The sequence below is a fragment of the Leucoraja erinacea genome, chromosome 2, assembly GCF_028641065.1.
Source record: "Leucoraja erinacea ecotype New England chromosome 2, Leri_hhj_1, whole genome shotgun sequence".
Lineage (NCBI taxonomy): Eukaryota > Metazoa > Chordata > Chondrichthyes > Rajiformes > Rajidae > Leucoraja > Leucoraja erinaceus.
Window position 1 is genome coordinate 133,920,332 of NC_073378.1, and position 15,380 is coordinate 133,935,711.

A 15,380-nucleotide genomic window follows, 5' to 3' on the forward strand; every position below is an offset into this window, starting at 1 on the left:
GAAGAAGGGTTTCGGCCCGAAACGTCTCCTATTTCCTTCGCTCCATAGATGCTGCTGCTAACCCAGCTGAGTTTCTCCGCATTTTTTTGTGTCCTTCGATCTTCCCGCATCTGCAGTTCTTCTTGAACACAGGAATATGCTATCAGCCGGACTCGTCCCAGCCAACCCTGATGTCACTTCTAAGCAGTTTTTTTTCCACCTCCCCATAATCCCCTCCAAATCTTACTATGCCTGTCGGAAAACCTTTTAGTTTGCTATTTTCCTTCAAACGCTAGGTCCATAGCCTTCCAATTTTTCACACAGCAACTCACATTTTTCCCATCGAACGATCAAAATCTTCCCGTGCTTCCACCTGGTCCATTTTACTGAGTTGAATTGTTTGAGTTTTAAAATCACCCGAAAACTCACCTTTTTCGGAAATCAAAGAATAAAACATTGAGTGACGTCATAAATGCCTTGCAAGAGGGGTCAGGTGCGCCGTAACTGAACTTCGGATGGGAGCCGTGATTGGGGCCAAGAAAAACCGCCCGATGGAACTCATGGACGGCCGGGGTCCGGATGGTCGTGGGATGACTGGACCTGCTCCCAGGACGGCTGCAGATTTGACTGCTGGAGTCTCACCGCCAGGCCAGGCCGTGTACGAAACCAGGCCAGTATGCCTGGTTAATCCTAGGGGCAGGGATGGGATGAGGGGAGGAAGTATGAGGGGAATGAGGAGGGAAATGGGGTGGCAGTTGGATGGTAGATGACATGGGGGGTGGCGGAGGAGGATAAAAATTGGGGAAAGGGTAGGCGGAATACCCCTAGCTCCTACCCTCACTCCCACCCTCTCTACGCACCGTTCTCTTCTACCCCTTCCCTCTCTAACCCAATGGAACTTAGTGTGCACACCTTCTGGACCATCCAAATCAAAAAATCCAGTGTACGAGACTCACCAGGCCCATCCCTCCAGAGCCGTACAAGCTTATACACGGTGCAAACGAATAGTCTAAAATATCTGCTCCCTCTCCCTCTCTCCTCTCTCTCCCTCCCCCTCTCTCCTCCTCTCCCTCCCCTCCCCTCTCCCTCCCCTCTCCTCTCCTCTCCTCTCCCTCCTCTCTCTTTCTCCCTCTCCCCCCCTCTCTCTCTCTCTCTCTCTCCCCCTCCCTCTCTCCCTCCCCTCTCCCTCCTCTCTTCTCTCCCCTCCCCTCTCCTCCTCTCTCTCCTCTCTCCCCTCTCCTCTCCTCTCTCTCCTCTCCTCTCCCTCTCCCCTCCTTCCTCTCTCTCTCCTCTCTCTCTCCTCTCCTCTCCTCTCCTCCTCTCCCTCCTCTCCTCTCCTCTCTCACCTCTCCTCCTCCTCCCTCCTCTCTCCCCCTCCTCTCCTCCCTCTCCTCCCCTCCCCTCCCCCCTCTCTCCCTCCTCCCTCCTCTCTCTCCCCCTCTCTCCCCTCCTCTCCTCCCCCCTCCTCTCTCTCTCTCCCCCTCTCCTCTCCCTCCCCTCCCTCTCCTCCCCCTCCTCCCCTCCCTCTCCTCTTTCCTCTCCTCTCCTCTCTCTTTCTCTCCCCTCTCCCCTCCTCTCCCTCTCTCTCCCCTCATCCCCCTCCCCTCCCTCTCCCTCCTCTCTCTCTCTCCCCATCTCCCTCCCCTCTCCTCTCTCCTCCTCCCCCTCCTCCCTCTCCTCTCACCATTCTCCCCCTCCCTCCTCTCCCCTTCCCTCACATCCACTACCAATGTTAATTTGTGGAGGTGAGATTGTATCATCTCCTCCTCATCTCTCCCTTCCCCTCCTCTCCTCCTGCCCCTCCCTTCCTCTCTCCTCCCTCCTCCCCTCTCCCTCTTCTCTCCTCTCCTCCCTTTCCTCCTCCTCTCCTCCCCCCCCCCCCCTTCTCCTCTCCTCCCTCCCTCTCCTCTCCTCTCTCTCTCCCTCTCTCCACTCCCTCTCTCTCCCAGGACAGAGAGAGAATGGAGAAAGAGAGCGAGGGATAGGGTGAGCGTTCCCAGCCCTTTCCAGCCCTCTCCTCTCCTCTCCTCTCCTCTCCTCCCTCCTCCCCTCCTCCCCTCTCCTCCTCCTCTCCTCTCCCCCTCTCCTTCCTCCTCTCCCTTTCCTCTCCTCTGCCCCTCCTCCTCCTCTTCCCTCCCTTCCCCCTCCCCCTCTCTCTCCCCCTTTCCCCCCCCTCTCTCTCCCCCTTCCTCCCCCCCCCTCTCCTCCCTCCTCCCCTCCCCCTCTTCCCCTCCTCTCCTCTCCTCCTCCTCTTCCCTCTCCCCTCCTTCCTCTTTCCTCTCTTTCTCTCCTCCTCTCCCCTCCCCCCCCCCTCTCCCCCTCCCCCCCCCCCTCCTCCCCCCTCCCCTCCTCCCCTCTCCCCCCCCCCCCTCCCCCTCTCTCCACTTTCCCTCCCCTCTCCTCTCCTCTCTTCTCCTCTCCTCTCCGCTCACCTCTCCTCACCTTCTCCTCTCTCCCCTCTTCTCCTCTCCTCTCCTTTTCCTCCCCTCTCCTCTCCTCTCTCCTCTTCTCTCCCTTCTTCTCCTCCTTCTCCTCCCCCCCTCCCCTCCTCCTCCTCCCCTTCCTTTCGCTCCCCCTCCCTCTCCTCTCCCCTCTCCCCCTCCTCTCCTCCCCTCCTTCCCCCTCCTCCTCCCCTCCTCTCCCCGCTCTCCTCTCCTCTCTCTCCCTCTCCCTCCTCTCCCCTCTCTCACTCTCTGCCTCTCCTCCAGCAGATTCACCACCCTCTGGCTAAAGACATTCATCCCCTCTCCTCCCCTCTCCTCTCCTCCCTCCCCCCGTCTCCTCTCCTCTCCTCTCCTCCGTTCCCCTCTCCTCTCCTCCGCTCCCCTCCCTCTGCTTCCCTCCCCTCCCCTCCCCTCTCCTCTCCTCTCCTCCCCCCCTCTCCTCCTCTCCCCTCCTCCTCTCTCCTCCCCTCCTCCCCTCTCCTCTCTCCCCCCCTCTCCTCCTCTCCCCCCTCTCCTCTCCTCCTCTCCTCCCCTCTCCCTCTCCTCTCTCCCCCCCTCTCCCTCTCCTCTCTCTCCCCTCCTCTCCCCTCCCCTCTCTTCCCCCCCTCGCTCCTCCCCCTCCTCTCCTCCTCTCCTCCTCCTCCTCCTCCTCTTTCCTCCCCTCTCCTCTCCTCTCCTCCTCTCCTCTCCTCCTCTCTCTCTCTCTCTCTCCCCTCCTCCTCCCCCTCCTCTCCTCTCCTCTCCTCCTCTCTCTCTCTCGTCCCTCCCTCCTCCTCCTTCCCCCTCTCCCTCTCTCCCCTCCCTCCCTCCCTCCTCTCTCTCTCTGCCCCCTCCCCTCCCTCTCCTCCCCTCTCTCTCCCCTCCCTCCCCTCTTCCCTCCCTCTCCTCTCCTCTCCTCCCCCCCTCTTTCCTCTCCCCTCCCTGGGTCCCTCCTCTCCTTTCCTCCTCCCCTCTCCCTCCTCTCCCCCTCTCAAGGGGGGTCTCCTCCTCTCTCCTGCCTCTCCTCTCCTCGTCGCTCCCCTCCTCTCGCTCCTCTCCCTCCTCCGATTCCCCTCCTCCTCTCTCTCCTCCCCTCCTCCTCCTCCCCCCCTTCTCTTTTCCCTCCCTCTCCTCTCCTCTCCTTTCATCCTAGTTCCTTCCTACGGAAAATCCTGGAATTCTCCGTTGCTTTCCCCTCTTCCTCCCCCCCTCTCCTCTCCCTCCTCCTTCCCGTCCTCCTCTCCTTCCCTCTAAACCCCTCTCCCCCCGGCCTCTCCTCAGGGTCTCCTACTCTCTCTCCTCATAAGGTGGCTCCTCTCCCTTCCTCCCTCTCCTCCCCTCTCCCTCCCCTGAGAAGGAGGGATATCCTCCTGGAAAGTTGGATGGTTCCTCCTCTCCTCCCTGCTCCCTCCCCCTCCTCTCCCTCTACCCCTCTCCTCCCTACCCCTCCTACCCCTACTCCTCTCCCCCCCCCTCCTCTCCTCCTCTCTCCTCCCCTCCCTCTCTACCCCCCCCCTCTCTCTCTACTCCCTCCCTCCTCTCTCTCCCCCCCCCCCCTCCCTATCCCTCTCCCCCCCTCTCTCCTTGCACCTCTGGAACATCCAATCAAAAATCAGTGTACTGAGACTCCCCCGCCTGCCTCCCCTCCGTACAGATTATCAAGGTGCAACTCTCCCCTCTATAATATCTCCTCTCCCCTCTTCTACGTGCTGTTTGATCCTCCCTCAATAAAAAGAAAAGAGACCTTTAGTCAACATCAGGGATTCAACAAATCCCTTTTCTCCTGTTGCACCTTGCCTCTCCTTCTTTAATGTTATGTAATGTTCCCCTCCTCCTCCAGCAATCCCTCTCCCCTCTCCTCCTCTGCCCAACCTCTCCCCTATAACTCTCCCCCCCTCAATTCCTGGCAATAATCCCTTGTCTCCTCCTCTCTGCTCCCCCTCTCCTCCCCCATCCCTCTCCTCTCCACCCTCTCTCTCTCCCCCCCTCTCCCCCCCCCCCCTCCCCCCCTCCCCCCCTCCCCCCTCCTCCCCCCTCCCCCCCCCCCCCCCCCCCCCCCCCTCCCCTCCCCCCCCCCCCCCCCTTCCTCCCCCCCCCCCCCCCCTCTCTTCCCCCTCAAACCGCCCTTACCTCCTCCCCCCCCTCTCTCTCTCCCCTCTTTCTCCCCCCCCCTCTCTCCCCCTCTCCCCCTCCCTCTCTCCCCCTCCCTCCCCCCCTCCCTCCCCCCCCCTCCCCCCCCCCTCCCTCTCCCCCCCTCTCTCTCTCCTCTCTCTCTCTCTCTCTCTCTCTCCCTCTCTCTCTCTCCCCCCTCTCCCGTCACTCTCTCTCTCTCCTTTCCACCTCCCTCTCCCTCATTCTCCCTCCTCTCACTCTCTCCCTCTCTCTCTCTGTCTCTCGCTCCCCCCTCTCGCATCCTATCTCTCCCCCTCTCTCTCTCTCCTCTTCCCCCTCTCCCTCTCCTCCCTCTGCCCCCCCTCTTTCTCTCTCTCTGCCCCTCCTCCTCTCCTCCTCCCTGTACCTCTCCCCCTCTCTAGATCCCTCCTGCGAGTTAGGGGCTTTGCCTGAGTGGGTAGGGCTGGAATGGGTTTAAAAGGAGAGAATGAATAATATTCCCTCTCAAGGGGGGTGGTTAGTGTCTATGTTGCTCCTCCCCTCCCCTGAAGCGTCGCTGAAAATCTGTCGCTGCGGGGGGTGTCCCGATTTTGGCGCTCTTTTCCTCTCTCTCTCCTTTCCCTCCTCGCGCCCTTTTTCCCTAGGCTGTCTCCAATTCCCTCTGTTCAGCCTAGTTTAATTATTAACGGAAAATCGCTGGAATATTCCGTTTCCCCCCTCCCTCTTTAGTTTTAAGGCTTTATATAATTGTTGCTCCCCCCCCCTTAACCTCTAAACCCCCCGACCCCTCTCCCCCCAAAACCGGCAGGGTCTCCTACCTCTCGGACACAACAGAAGGTAGGCTATAAATGGAGAGTGGAGGGGAGGAGGATGAGGGAAATGAGAAGGAGGGATATGGGATGGAAAGTTGGATGGTAGATGGAAATGGAGGATGCTTTCTGTGGAGAAAGATGGGGAGGGGTGGAGGAGGGAGATACCCCTCCGTATCTACCCTCTCCTACCCCCTCTCTCTACCCCCCGTCCTCTCTCCCCACCGTTCTCTCTCCTCTCCTCTCCTCCTCCCTCCTCTCCCCTCCCCCCCTCCTCCCTCTCTCCTCCCCAATCTTTATTGCTCTCCTTCTGGAACATCCAATCAAAAATCAGTTTACTGAGACTCACCAGGCCTCCCCTCCAGAGCCGTAGAGATTATCCCTGTCAACGAAGAGTCTATAATATCTTCTTCGGCATTCTACGACTTTGCTCCCTGATACATTGTCAATAAAAAGAAAAGAGACCTTTAGTCAACATCAGGGATTCAACAAATTATTTAACTCTCTCACATTGCCTAACTTCTTTAATGTTATGTAATGTTCCCCTCAACCTCCCTCAATCCAAAGGAATAAAGTCCTACATTGCCCTCCTCTCTCCTTATCTCCTTCCCCCCTCAAATTCCTGGCCCTCTCTGTTGTAGGACATCTCTGCAGTTCCCTCTCTCTCCCCCCCTCCCCTCTCCTCCTCCCCCCTCTCTCCTCTCCCTCCCTCCCCCCTCCTCTCTCCCACCCCCCTCTCCCCCCTCCCCCCCCCACCGCCCCCCCCCCCCCCTTCCCTCCCCCCCCCACCTCCTCCCCCCCTCCCCCCCTCTCTCCCTCCAAGCTTCCCTCCTTTCTCCCCCCCCTCTCTCCCCCCTCCTCGTCCCCCTGCCTCTCTCCCCCCTCCCTCCCTCCCCTCTCTCTCTCTCTCCCCCTCTCCCCTCCTCTCTCTCCTCCCTCTCCCCTCCCCTCTCTCTCTCTCTCTCTCTCTCTCTCTCTCTCTCTCTCTCTCTCTCTCTCTCTCTCTCTCTCTCTCTCTCTCTCTCCACCCCCCCTCTTTCCTCACCCCCCTCTCTCCACCCCCTCTCTCTTTCCCCCCCCTCTCCCCCTCTCACTCTCTCCCACTATCTCTGTGTCTCTGCCCCTCGCTATCTCTGCCCTCTCTCTCTGTCTCTGCCCCTCTTGCTCTGTCTCTGCCCCCTCTCTTTCTGTCTCTGCCCCCTCTCTCCTTCCCTGTACCTCTCCCTCTCTAGATGAGCCTGCGAGTTAGGGGCTATGCATGAGTGGGTAGGGCTGGAATGGGTTAAAAGGAGAGAATGAATAATATTAATATAATATCAAGGGGGGTGGTTAGTGTAGGTATGTTGCAAAGCCTACCTGAAGCGTCGCTGAAAATCTGTCGCTGCGGGTGTGAGCGATTTTGGCGCCGTTTAGAGGGGGCGGGTTTTAAAACGCGATTTTCCCTAGGCTGTTCCAATCAAGGATGTTCAGCCTAGTTAATTATTAACGGAAAATCGCTGGAATATTCCGTTGCTTTAGCTATTATTAGTTTTAAAGGCTTTATATAATTGTTGTAGTAGTTTAGAAATTAACCTCTAAACCCGCGACCACCGGCAACCGGCAGGGTCTCATACAGCGGACAACAGAAGGTAGGCTATAAATGGGAGTGAGGGGAGGAGGATGAGGGAAATGAGAAGGAGGGATATGGGGATGGAAAGTTGGATGGTAGATGGAAATGGAGGATGCGGTGGAGAAAGATGGGGAGGGGTGGAGGAGGGAGATACCCCTACGTATCTACCCTCACTACAACCCTCTCTACACCCCGTCCTCTCTACCCACCGTTCTCTCTACTCCCCTCTCTCGCTACCCCCTCCCTCTCCCTCTCTACCCAATGGAACTTATTGCACATTCTGGAACATCCAATCAAAAATCAGTGTACTGAGACTCACCAGGCCTGCCTCCAGAGCCGTACAGATTATCAAGGTGCAACGAAGAGTCTAAAATATCTTGATTCGGCATTCTACGTGCTGGTTGATACATTGTCAATAAAAAGAAAGAGACATTTAGTCAACATCAGGGATTCAACAAATTATTTAACTGTTGCACATTGGCTAACTTCTTTAATGTTATGTAATGTTCCCCTCAACCTCCAGCAATCCCAAAGGAATAAGTCCTAGATTGCCCAACCTCTCTCATAACTTAGACCCTCAATTCCTGGCAATATAATGTTGTAGGACATCTCTGCAGTTCCCTCTCTCCCCCATCCCTCACACACCCACCTCTCTCCCCCCCCCCCCACCACCCCCCCCCCCCCCTCCCCCCCCCTCCCCCCCCACCCCCTCCCCCCCCACCCCCCTCCCCCCCCACCCCCCCCTCCTCCCCCCCCACCCCCCCCCCCCTCCCCCTCCTCTCCCACCAAGCTTCCCCGTTTCCCCCCCCTCTTCTCCCCCTCGTTCCCCTGCCTCTCTTCCCCCTCCCTCCCCCTCTCTCTCTCCCTCTCTTCCTCCTCCCCTCTCCCCCGGCACTCCTCTCTTCTCCCCCCCTCTACACCCCCCTCTCTTTGCCCCCCTCGCTCTCCCCGCCTCTCTCTCCCCCTCCTCTCTCCCCCCTCCTCTCTTCCTCCCCCTCTCTTCCCCCCTCTCCCCCTCTCACTCTCTCCCACTATCTCTGTGTCTCTGCCCCTCGCTATCTCTGCCCTCTCTCTCTGTCTCTGCCCCTCTTGCTCTGTCTCTGCCCCCTCTCTTTCTGTCTCTGCCCCCTCTCTCCTTCCCTGTACCTCTCCCTCTCTAGATGAGCCTGCGAGTTAGGGGCTATGCATGAGTGGGTAGGGCTGGAATGGGTTAAAAGGAGAGAATGAATAATATTAATATAATATCAAGGGGGGTGGTTAGTGTAGGTATGTTGCAAAGCCTACCTGAAGCGTCGCTGAAAATCTGTCGCTGCGGGTGTGAGCGATTTTGGCGCCGTTTAGAGGGGGCGGGTTTTAAAACGCGATTTTCCCTAGGCTGTTCCAATCAAGGATGTTCAGCCTAGTTAATTATTAACGGAAAATCGCTGGAATATTCCGTTGCTTTAGCTATTATTAGTTTTAAAGGCTTTATATAATTGTTGTAGTAGTTTAGAAATTAACCTCTAAACCCGCGACCACCGGCAACCGGCAGGGTCTCATACAGCGGACAACAGAAGGTAGGCTATAAATGGGAGTGAGGGGAGGAGGATGAGGGAAATGAGAAGGAGGGATATGGGATGGAAAGTTGGATGGTAGATGGAAATGGAGGATGCGGTGGAGAAAGATGGGGAGGGGTGGAGGAGGGAGATACCCCTACGTATCTACCCTCACTACAACCCTCTCTACACCCCGTCCTCTCTACCCACCGTTCTCTCTACTCCCCTCTCTCGCTACCCCCTCCCTCTCCCTCTCTACCCAATGGAACTTATTGCACATTCTGGAACATCCAATCAAAAATCAGTGTACTGAGACTCACCAGGCCTGCCTCCAGAGCCGTACAGATTATCAAGGTGCAACGAAGAGTCTAAAATATCTTGATTCGGCATTCTACGTGCTGGTTGATACATTGTCAATAAAAAGAAAGAGACATTTAGTCAACATCAGGGATTCAACAAATTATTTAACTGTTGCACATTGCCTAACTTCTTTAATGTTATGTAATGTTCCCCTCAACCTCCAGCAATCCAAAGGAATAAAGTCCTAGATTGCCCAACCTCTCCTTATAACTTAGACCCTCAATTCCTGGCAATAATGTTGTAGGACATCTCTGCAGTTCCCCTCTCTCCCCCATCCCTCACACCCACCTCTCTCCCCCCCCTCGCCCCCACCCCCCCTCCCCCACCCCCCCCCCCCCTCTCCCACCAAGCTTCCCCGTTCCCCCCCCTCTTCCCCCCTCGTGCCCCTGCCTCTCTACCCCCTCCCTCCCCACTCTCTCTCCCTATCTTTCTCCTCTCCCCCCTCTCCCCGGCACTCCTCTCTTCTCCCCCCCTCTACGCCCCTATGGGTTAAAAGGAGATAATGAATAATATTAATATAATATCAAGGGGGGGGTGGTTAATGTGTGTGTGTGTGGGGGGTGATTAATGTGTATGAGTGGTGGTTTTTGTGTGTGTGATGCCGCAGTCTGCCCTCCCCCCGCGTTGAGGGGACAGTCTAGTATAACAATGTAGGGGGCGCTGTCCTGTGCACGGCTGCCCAGCAAGCAGCTGTCTGTCTTTTCATCTTTTTTTTTAAATTTTAGTTAGTTAAGTGTTTTGTTTGGAGGTCTAGACATCTTTACGTGGGGGATGGGGGGGAAGGGGGAAACTACCTTTCAGGGTCTCTACCTGGTCGGAGAGGCGGCTTTTCTCCGGGCTGCAGCTTCGACCCGTCCTCACGGCCTGGAGCGGCATTTCCTGTCGGGGACCTCCCAGAACCTCGGCTTCGGCGGCGGCACAACGCTGGAGCGCTATCGCGGAGCGAGCGGTGCCTTGCCTGGGTCGCCACGCTGGAGCTCCGGTGAGCTGAAGATCGCTGGGGAAAACATCGCGGAGCTGCGGGACTGTGAAGCGACCAGCTGCGGGTGGCGGCGCTGAACTTTACACCGGGAGCCTGGGATCTCTAGATGAGATCGCCAGTTGCGGAGCTCCAACCGGCGCGGCCTTGTTGACTTTGGAAGACGTGGCCTCCAGTACGGAAGCGGCCATTCCAGGGTTCCCAAGCCGCTGAGAGGACTTTCCCGACGCAGGAGCAACATCACCCGGCGAGAACGGCGTGGAACATCGGGCCTCCGTAGAGGCAACTGTGGAGGCCTCAATAGGCCCGACTATGGGTGAACTGGGGTTGGGGACTGGACTTTGTGCCTTCCCTCATAATGGGAACCATTGTGGGGGGATGTTCTTTATGTTTAAAACTCTTATTAATGTTATGTCTGTATTCTTTCTTTATGTGCTGCAAAATGTCAAGAAGCATTTCACTTCACTACACCTAGGTGTATGTGAATGTGACCAATAAAATACCTTTGATACCTTCGATAAAGCACTCATGATTCTTAACATGTCATAGAATCAAGCAGCACAGGAATAGGCCTATCAGCCAGTCGTCCATGCCAACCAAGATGTCACTTCTAAGCATTTTTCCACCTGCCCCATAATCCTCTAAATCTTACTAATGCACCTGTCCAAATATCTTTTAAGTGTTGTTATTGTACCGCCTCAACTACATCCTCTGGCAGCTTCATTCCATACATCCCAAATTTCTATATGAGAAAAATTCTCCAAAAATTCCTCTCTCACCTAACACCTATGCTCTCTAGTTACCTCATATTCTGCTTGGGGAGTCTGCATCCTGGTGGCATGAATATTGATTTCTCACAATTCTGTTAACCCTTGCTGTCTCCTCCCCTTCCCACCTCAGCCCTCGGGCTCCTCCTCCTTTTTCCTTTCTTCTCCCCGCCTCCCCCAACCCCCTATGTCTGAAGAATGGTTTCGGCCCGAAACGTTGCCTATCTCCTTCGCTCCATAGATGCTGCTGCACCCGCTGATTTTCTCCAGCATTTTTGTGTACCCTCTCTAGTTGTTAACTCCTTAATAATAATCCGGCCCATCTCTGTAATATTAAAACTCTTTGTCTTGTTTGTAGGTTTGTGGCTGTGTTGTGTGTGTGTGTGTGTGTGTGTGTGTGTGTGTGTGTGTGTGTGTGTGTGTGTGTGTGTGTGTGTGTGTGTGTGTGTGTGTGTGTGTGTGTGTGTGTGTGTGTGTGTGTGTGTGTGCGCGTGTGTGTGCGCGTGTGTGTGTGTGTGTGTGTGTGTGTGTGTGTGTGTGTGTGAATATATGGTTAATTCCTATTTTCTTTCAAACGCTAGGCCAGAGCCTTCCAATTTTCACATTCAACTCACATTTTCCCCATCGAGACGATAAATATCTTCCCGTCCCATTCCCACCTACCTTTGTGAAGTTTTTAATTGTTTCAAGTTTTAAAATCAGCCCGAAAACTCACCTTTTTTCAGAAAAAAAACATTGAGTGACGTCATAATGCACTCGCAAGGCAGGTGCGCCGAGCCCGGGACTTCGGATGGGGCCGTGATTGGGGCCAAAAAAGAAGCCGCCGCTGAAACGATGAACGAGCCTGGGTCCGGGGTCATGGGATGCCCATGCGGTGGCAGAGTTGACGGCTGGAGTCTACAACCAGGGCCAGGCCGTGTACGAGAACCAGACCAAGATATGACCTGGGTAGGTCCTGTGGCAGGGAATGGGAGTGAGGGGAAGAGGATGAGGGGAATGAGGAGGGAAATGGGGTGGGAAGTTGGATGGTAGATGGAAGTGGGCGGTGCGGTGGAGGAAGATGGGGAAGGGTGGAGGAGGGAGATACCCCCTACTTACCTACCCTCACTCCCCCACCCTCTCTACCCCCCCCCCACCCCCCACCCCCCCCCCCCCCCCCCCCGTCCTCTCTACGCACCATTCTCTCGCTACCCCCTCCCTCTCTACCCAATGGAACCTATTGCACATTCTGGACCATGCAATCAAAAATCAGTGTACTGAAACTTACCAGGCCTGCCTCCAGAGCCGTACAGATTATCAAGGTGCAACGAAGAGTCTAAAATATCTGGATTCGGGATTCTACGTGCTGGTTGTTGCGCTGTCAATACAAAGGAAGAGACATTTAGTCAACATCAGGGATTCAACAAATGATAAAACTGTTGCACATTGCCTAACCTCTTTAATGTTATCTAATGTTCCCCTCAACCTCCAGCAATCAAAAGAAGTAAAGTCCTAGATTGCCCAACCTCTCCTTATAACTTAGACCCTTGAGTCCTGGCAAGAATGCTGTAGGTCTTCTCTGCTAGGGGCTAGTGTAGTCAAGGGATATGGGGAGAAGACAGGTACGGGTTATTGATAGGGAACTATCAGCCATGATCACAATGAATGGCAGTGCTGGCTCGAAGAGCCGAATGGCCTCCTCCTGCACCTATTTTCTATGTTTCGATGTTTCTATGTCTCCAGAAGAATAGCATATTTCCTATGTGTGAGCAACCAGAACTAAACACAATATTCCAAGACGGCCTCACCAATGTCATTCAATTTTTGTCTTTTATTTTGCAGTCGAGTATAGATACAATTCTCACAGTGCAATTGTGAGGGGCTGGCCAAATATGGACAATAATTCATTTCCATCTCTTTCCATCCCATTAACAGGAAACAAAAGATGAGCATTCTGCTGCGACTTGCTGCTTTTGTTATCTATTTTGTCTCTACCTTCTCGGACAATTGACCATGGTTTTGCTTGTTCTTCAGCATTTAACCATCAGTGTACTAGAAGACACAGGTCTTCCTGAGCACCAACACATTTCAACCACTGAATATTTAAATGTTTAAACATAAAAATGGGAGCCTGCCCCAACATTGACTATGATCATGGCCGATCTGCCAAGATCTTTTCTCCTCCCTTGTGCCAGTTCCCCACAACTTTTATTTCTACCACAAGAGTAAAGATTTCCAATTATCCACCAATCTCTGTGAGAGGTTGCCATACAATTTTAAATGTCTCCCCAATGATTTTATAATCTCGTTAAATTCGCACACGAGTAGAAAAATGTCAACATCTATTTGGTCACAAACCCTAAAGATCTTATGATCATTCTTCTAATCTCCAAAGACTATAGATCTAATTTTGTTAGCTGCCTGAGATACAACATCCAGCTGTTCCCAGTAATAGTAATTCTTTTGGACAGCATCCAAGAGTTTCCAAAGCATAAAGGAGGAAAGACTAGGCACAGTATGCCATGTGGGGCTCCATTAATACCCTGTACAATTGTAACGATACTCTCCCTTTTCTAAACTAATGCTCTGGCCACAAAGGCTAATAATCTGTCATTTGCCTTCCTAGCCGTCCTGAATCTGCTGACTAAGGTTTTGCATTTTGTGCAAGAGGACACCTCGATATCATGTTAAGCGAATGTCAGATAACCTGCAAATGCTGAAAATCTAAAACAAAATGTTGGAAATACGGGTTAGGTCAGATGCAGGTCACGCCGCACCTATGGGAAGAGAAACAGTTACTCTGATCTGTTTCTCTTCCCACAGATACACCCTGACCTGTTTCCAGCAATTATCTATCTATATATATCATCTATCTATATATATAATTAAAAGTCTCATCTTGACCACTTCCTGTCTGCGCTGCATATTGATTTTTGAAAAAATGCTACCCTGTATCGCTGTGATCTTTGGCCATCCTACTCACAGTCCTCCTCCGTGAGCCAGCCCCGAGGATTTTTCCCATTGATGAAAAATAAATTTTGAGTGTTTAAAAAACCTTGAGATCAGCTGATTGGTTCTCATGCCTGTCAATTACCGTGATGAAGGTACCGCCCCTTACGGGGGGGGGGGGGGGGGGGGGGGGGAGCGGAGGGGGGCAGGACTATAAAACCCCGGATGCCTGGATGTGAGTCAATCACTCTGCAAGATCGCGAGAGAGAAGCCACGACTGTCATTCTAAGCTGTGAATCAACTGAATTGTGAGTCTGCAATGTACTCAGAACTGCTGTAGATTTGGGAGCAACAGCAGTAGGAGATTAGCAAGAGATACGACTGATTGGCTCTAGCCCAAGTGGGAGGAGAGGGGTGAAAACAGTTAAAAGGAAAGGCCAAGGACAGAGAGTCTTTACTCAGAACTGCTGTAGATTTGGGAGCAACAGCAGTAGGAGATTAGCAAGAGATATGACTGATTGGCTCTAGCCCAAGTGGGAGGGGAGGAGAGAAGTTAGTCAGTGCTGGGAAAACAGTTGAAAACTGAGGAATTTGGATTGTAAATCGGTAAATCAGGCAATTTATCAGTCAATTTAAGCAAGATGGCTCTTAGCGAGCGGCAGTGAGTGAGAGGCCTAGTGAGGGAAGTGCCCTGTGAGTAAAGTGTGAGTCTTTGGCTCGAAAGCCTTCGGCGAGGAGAGGAGAGATGAATGAAGGAGATGTCGGGCAAACTGATTCAGTGCGATGCTTGCAGTATGTGGGAGGTCAAGGACACCGCTGGTGCCTCTGGCTGCTACAAATGCGAAAAGTGCATCCAGGTAGAGCTCCTGAAGGGCCGTGTTGGGGAACTGGAGAAGCAAGTGGATGACCTCCGGTTCGTACGAGAAACGGAGTCGTTCCTCGACAAGTCCTATAGTACGATTGTTACACCTAAGGTACTGGAAGAGAGAAGGTGGGAGACAGTGAGAAAGGGAGGGAAGCATGGAATGCCAACGTCCCCGGGTGGTGTACCTCTTGTAAACAGGTTCACCCGCTTAGAAGCTGTTGGGACAGAAGACGTGAGCGGCGGACTGGCTTGCGATGCGAATAGGGCTGTTGAGCCAAAACCAAAAAGGCCTAAGGCAGGCAAGGCCATTGTAGTGGGAGACTCCATTGTGAGAGGCATGGACAGGGGTTTCTGCGGCAACAGACGGGATGCGAGGATGGTGTGCTGCCTTCCCGGTGCCAGGATCCAGGATGTCACGGACAGAGTGCAGAAAATCTACAAGAGCGAAGGTGAAAATCCAGAAGTGGTAGTGCATGTCGGCACAAACGATGTCGGAAAGAAGGGGATGAATATTCTGCAGCGTGACTTTAGAGAGCTCGGAAAAATGTTGAAAAGCAGGACCTCCAGGGTTGTTATCTCCGGTTTGCTTCCAGTTCCCCGTGCTGGAAGCAAACCGGAGAGCAGGAACAGGGAGATACGGGACCTGAACGTGTGGCTGAGGAACTGGTGCACGGGGCAGGGATTTAGATTCTTAGATCACTGGGATCTGTTTTGGGGTAAGGGGGAATTGTACAAAAGGGACGGATTGCATCTTAACAGGTGTGGGACCAGCATTCTGGCAGGCAGGTTTGCCACTGCTACATGGATGGCTTTAAACTGAATAAGGGGGGTGGGGTGTCGAATGGGATAGTGGAGGATGGAGTTAAAGGGAAAGGGTTTCTTAAATGTGTGAGGGTAGAGACCGAGGGGTGTAAAATGAGGGTAGAAGCAATAGGTAGCAAGGTGAAAAGTAAAAGTGGCAGGCAGACAAAACCCGGGCAAAAATCAAAAAGGGCCACTTTTCAACATAATTGT

The 15,380-nt window shown here is 53.9% G+C and overlaps 1 protein-coding gene across 5 annotated transcripts in view; it reads right to left on the reverse strand.

The window, feature by feature from the left end:
• Nucleotides 1-15,380, reverse strand: part of LOC129715962 (uncharacterized) — a 275,535-nt gene that overhangs the window by 112,173 nt on the left and 147,982 nt on the right. For all 5 annotated transcript variants that reach the window (XM_055665868.1, XM_055665873.1, XM_055665863.1 and 2 more), the window contains exons 9-11: nucleotides 11,841-11,930; nucleotides 8,788-8,865; nucleotides 7,252-7,329 (exon numbers count right to left, since the gene is read on the reverse strand). In XM_055665868.1, coding sequence (XP_055521843.1) covers nucleotides 7,252-7,329; nucleotides 8,788-8,865; nucleotides 11,841-11,930 — 246 coding nt within the window. The remainder of the gene's footprint in view (nucleotides 1-7,251; nucleotides 7,330-8,787; nucleotides 8,866-11,840; nucleotides 11,931-15,380) is intronic.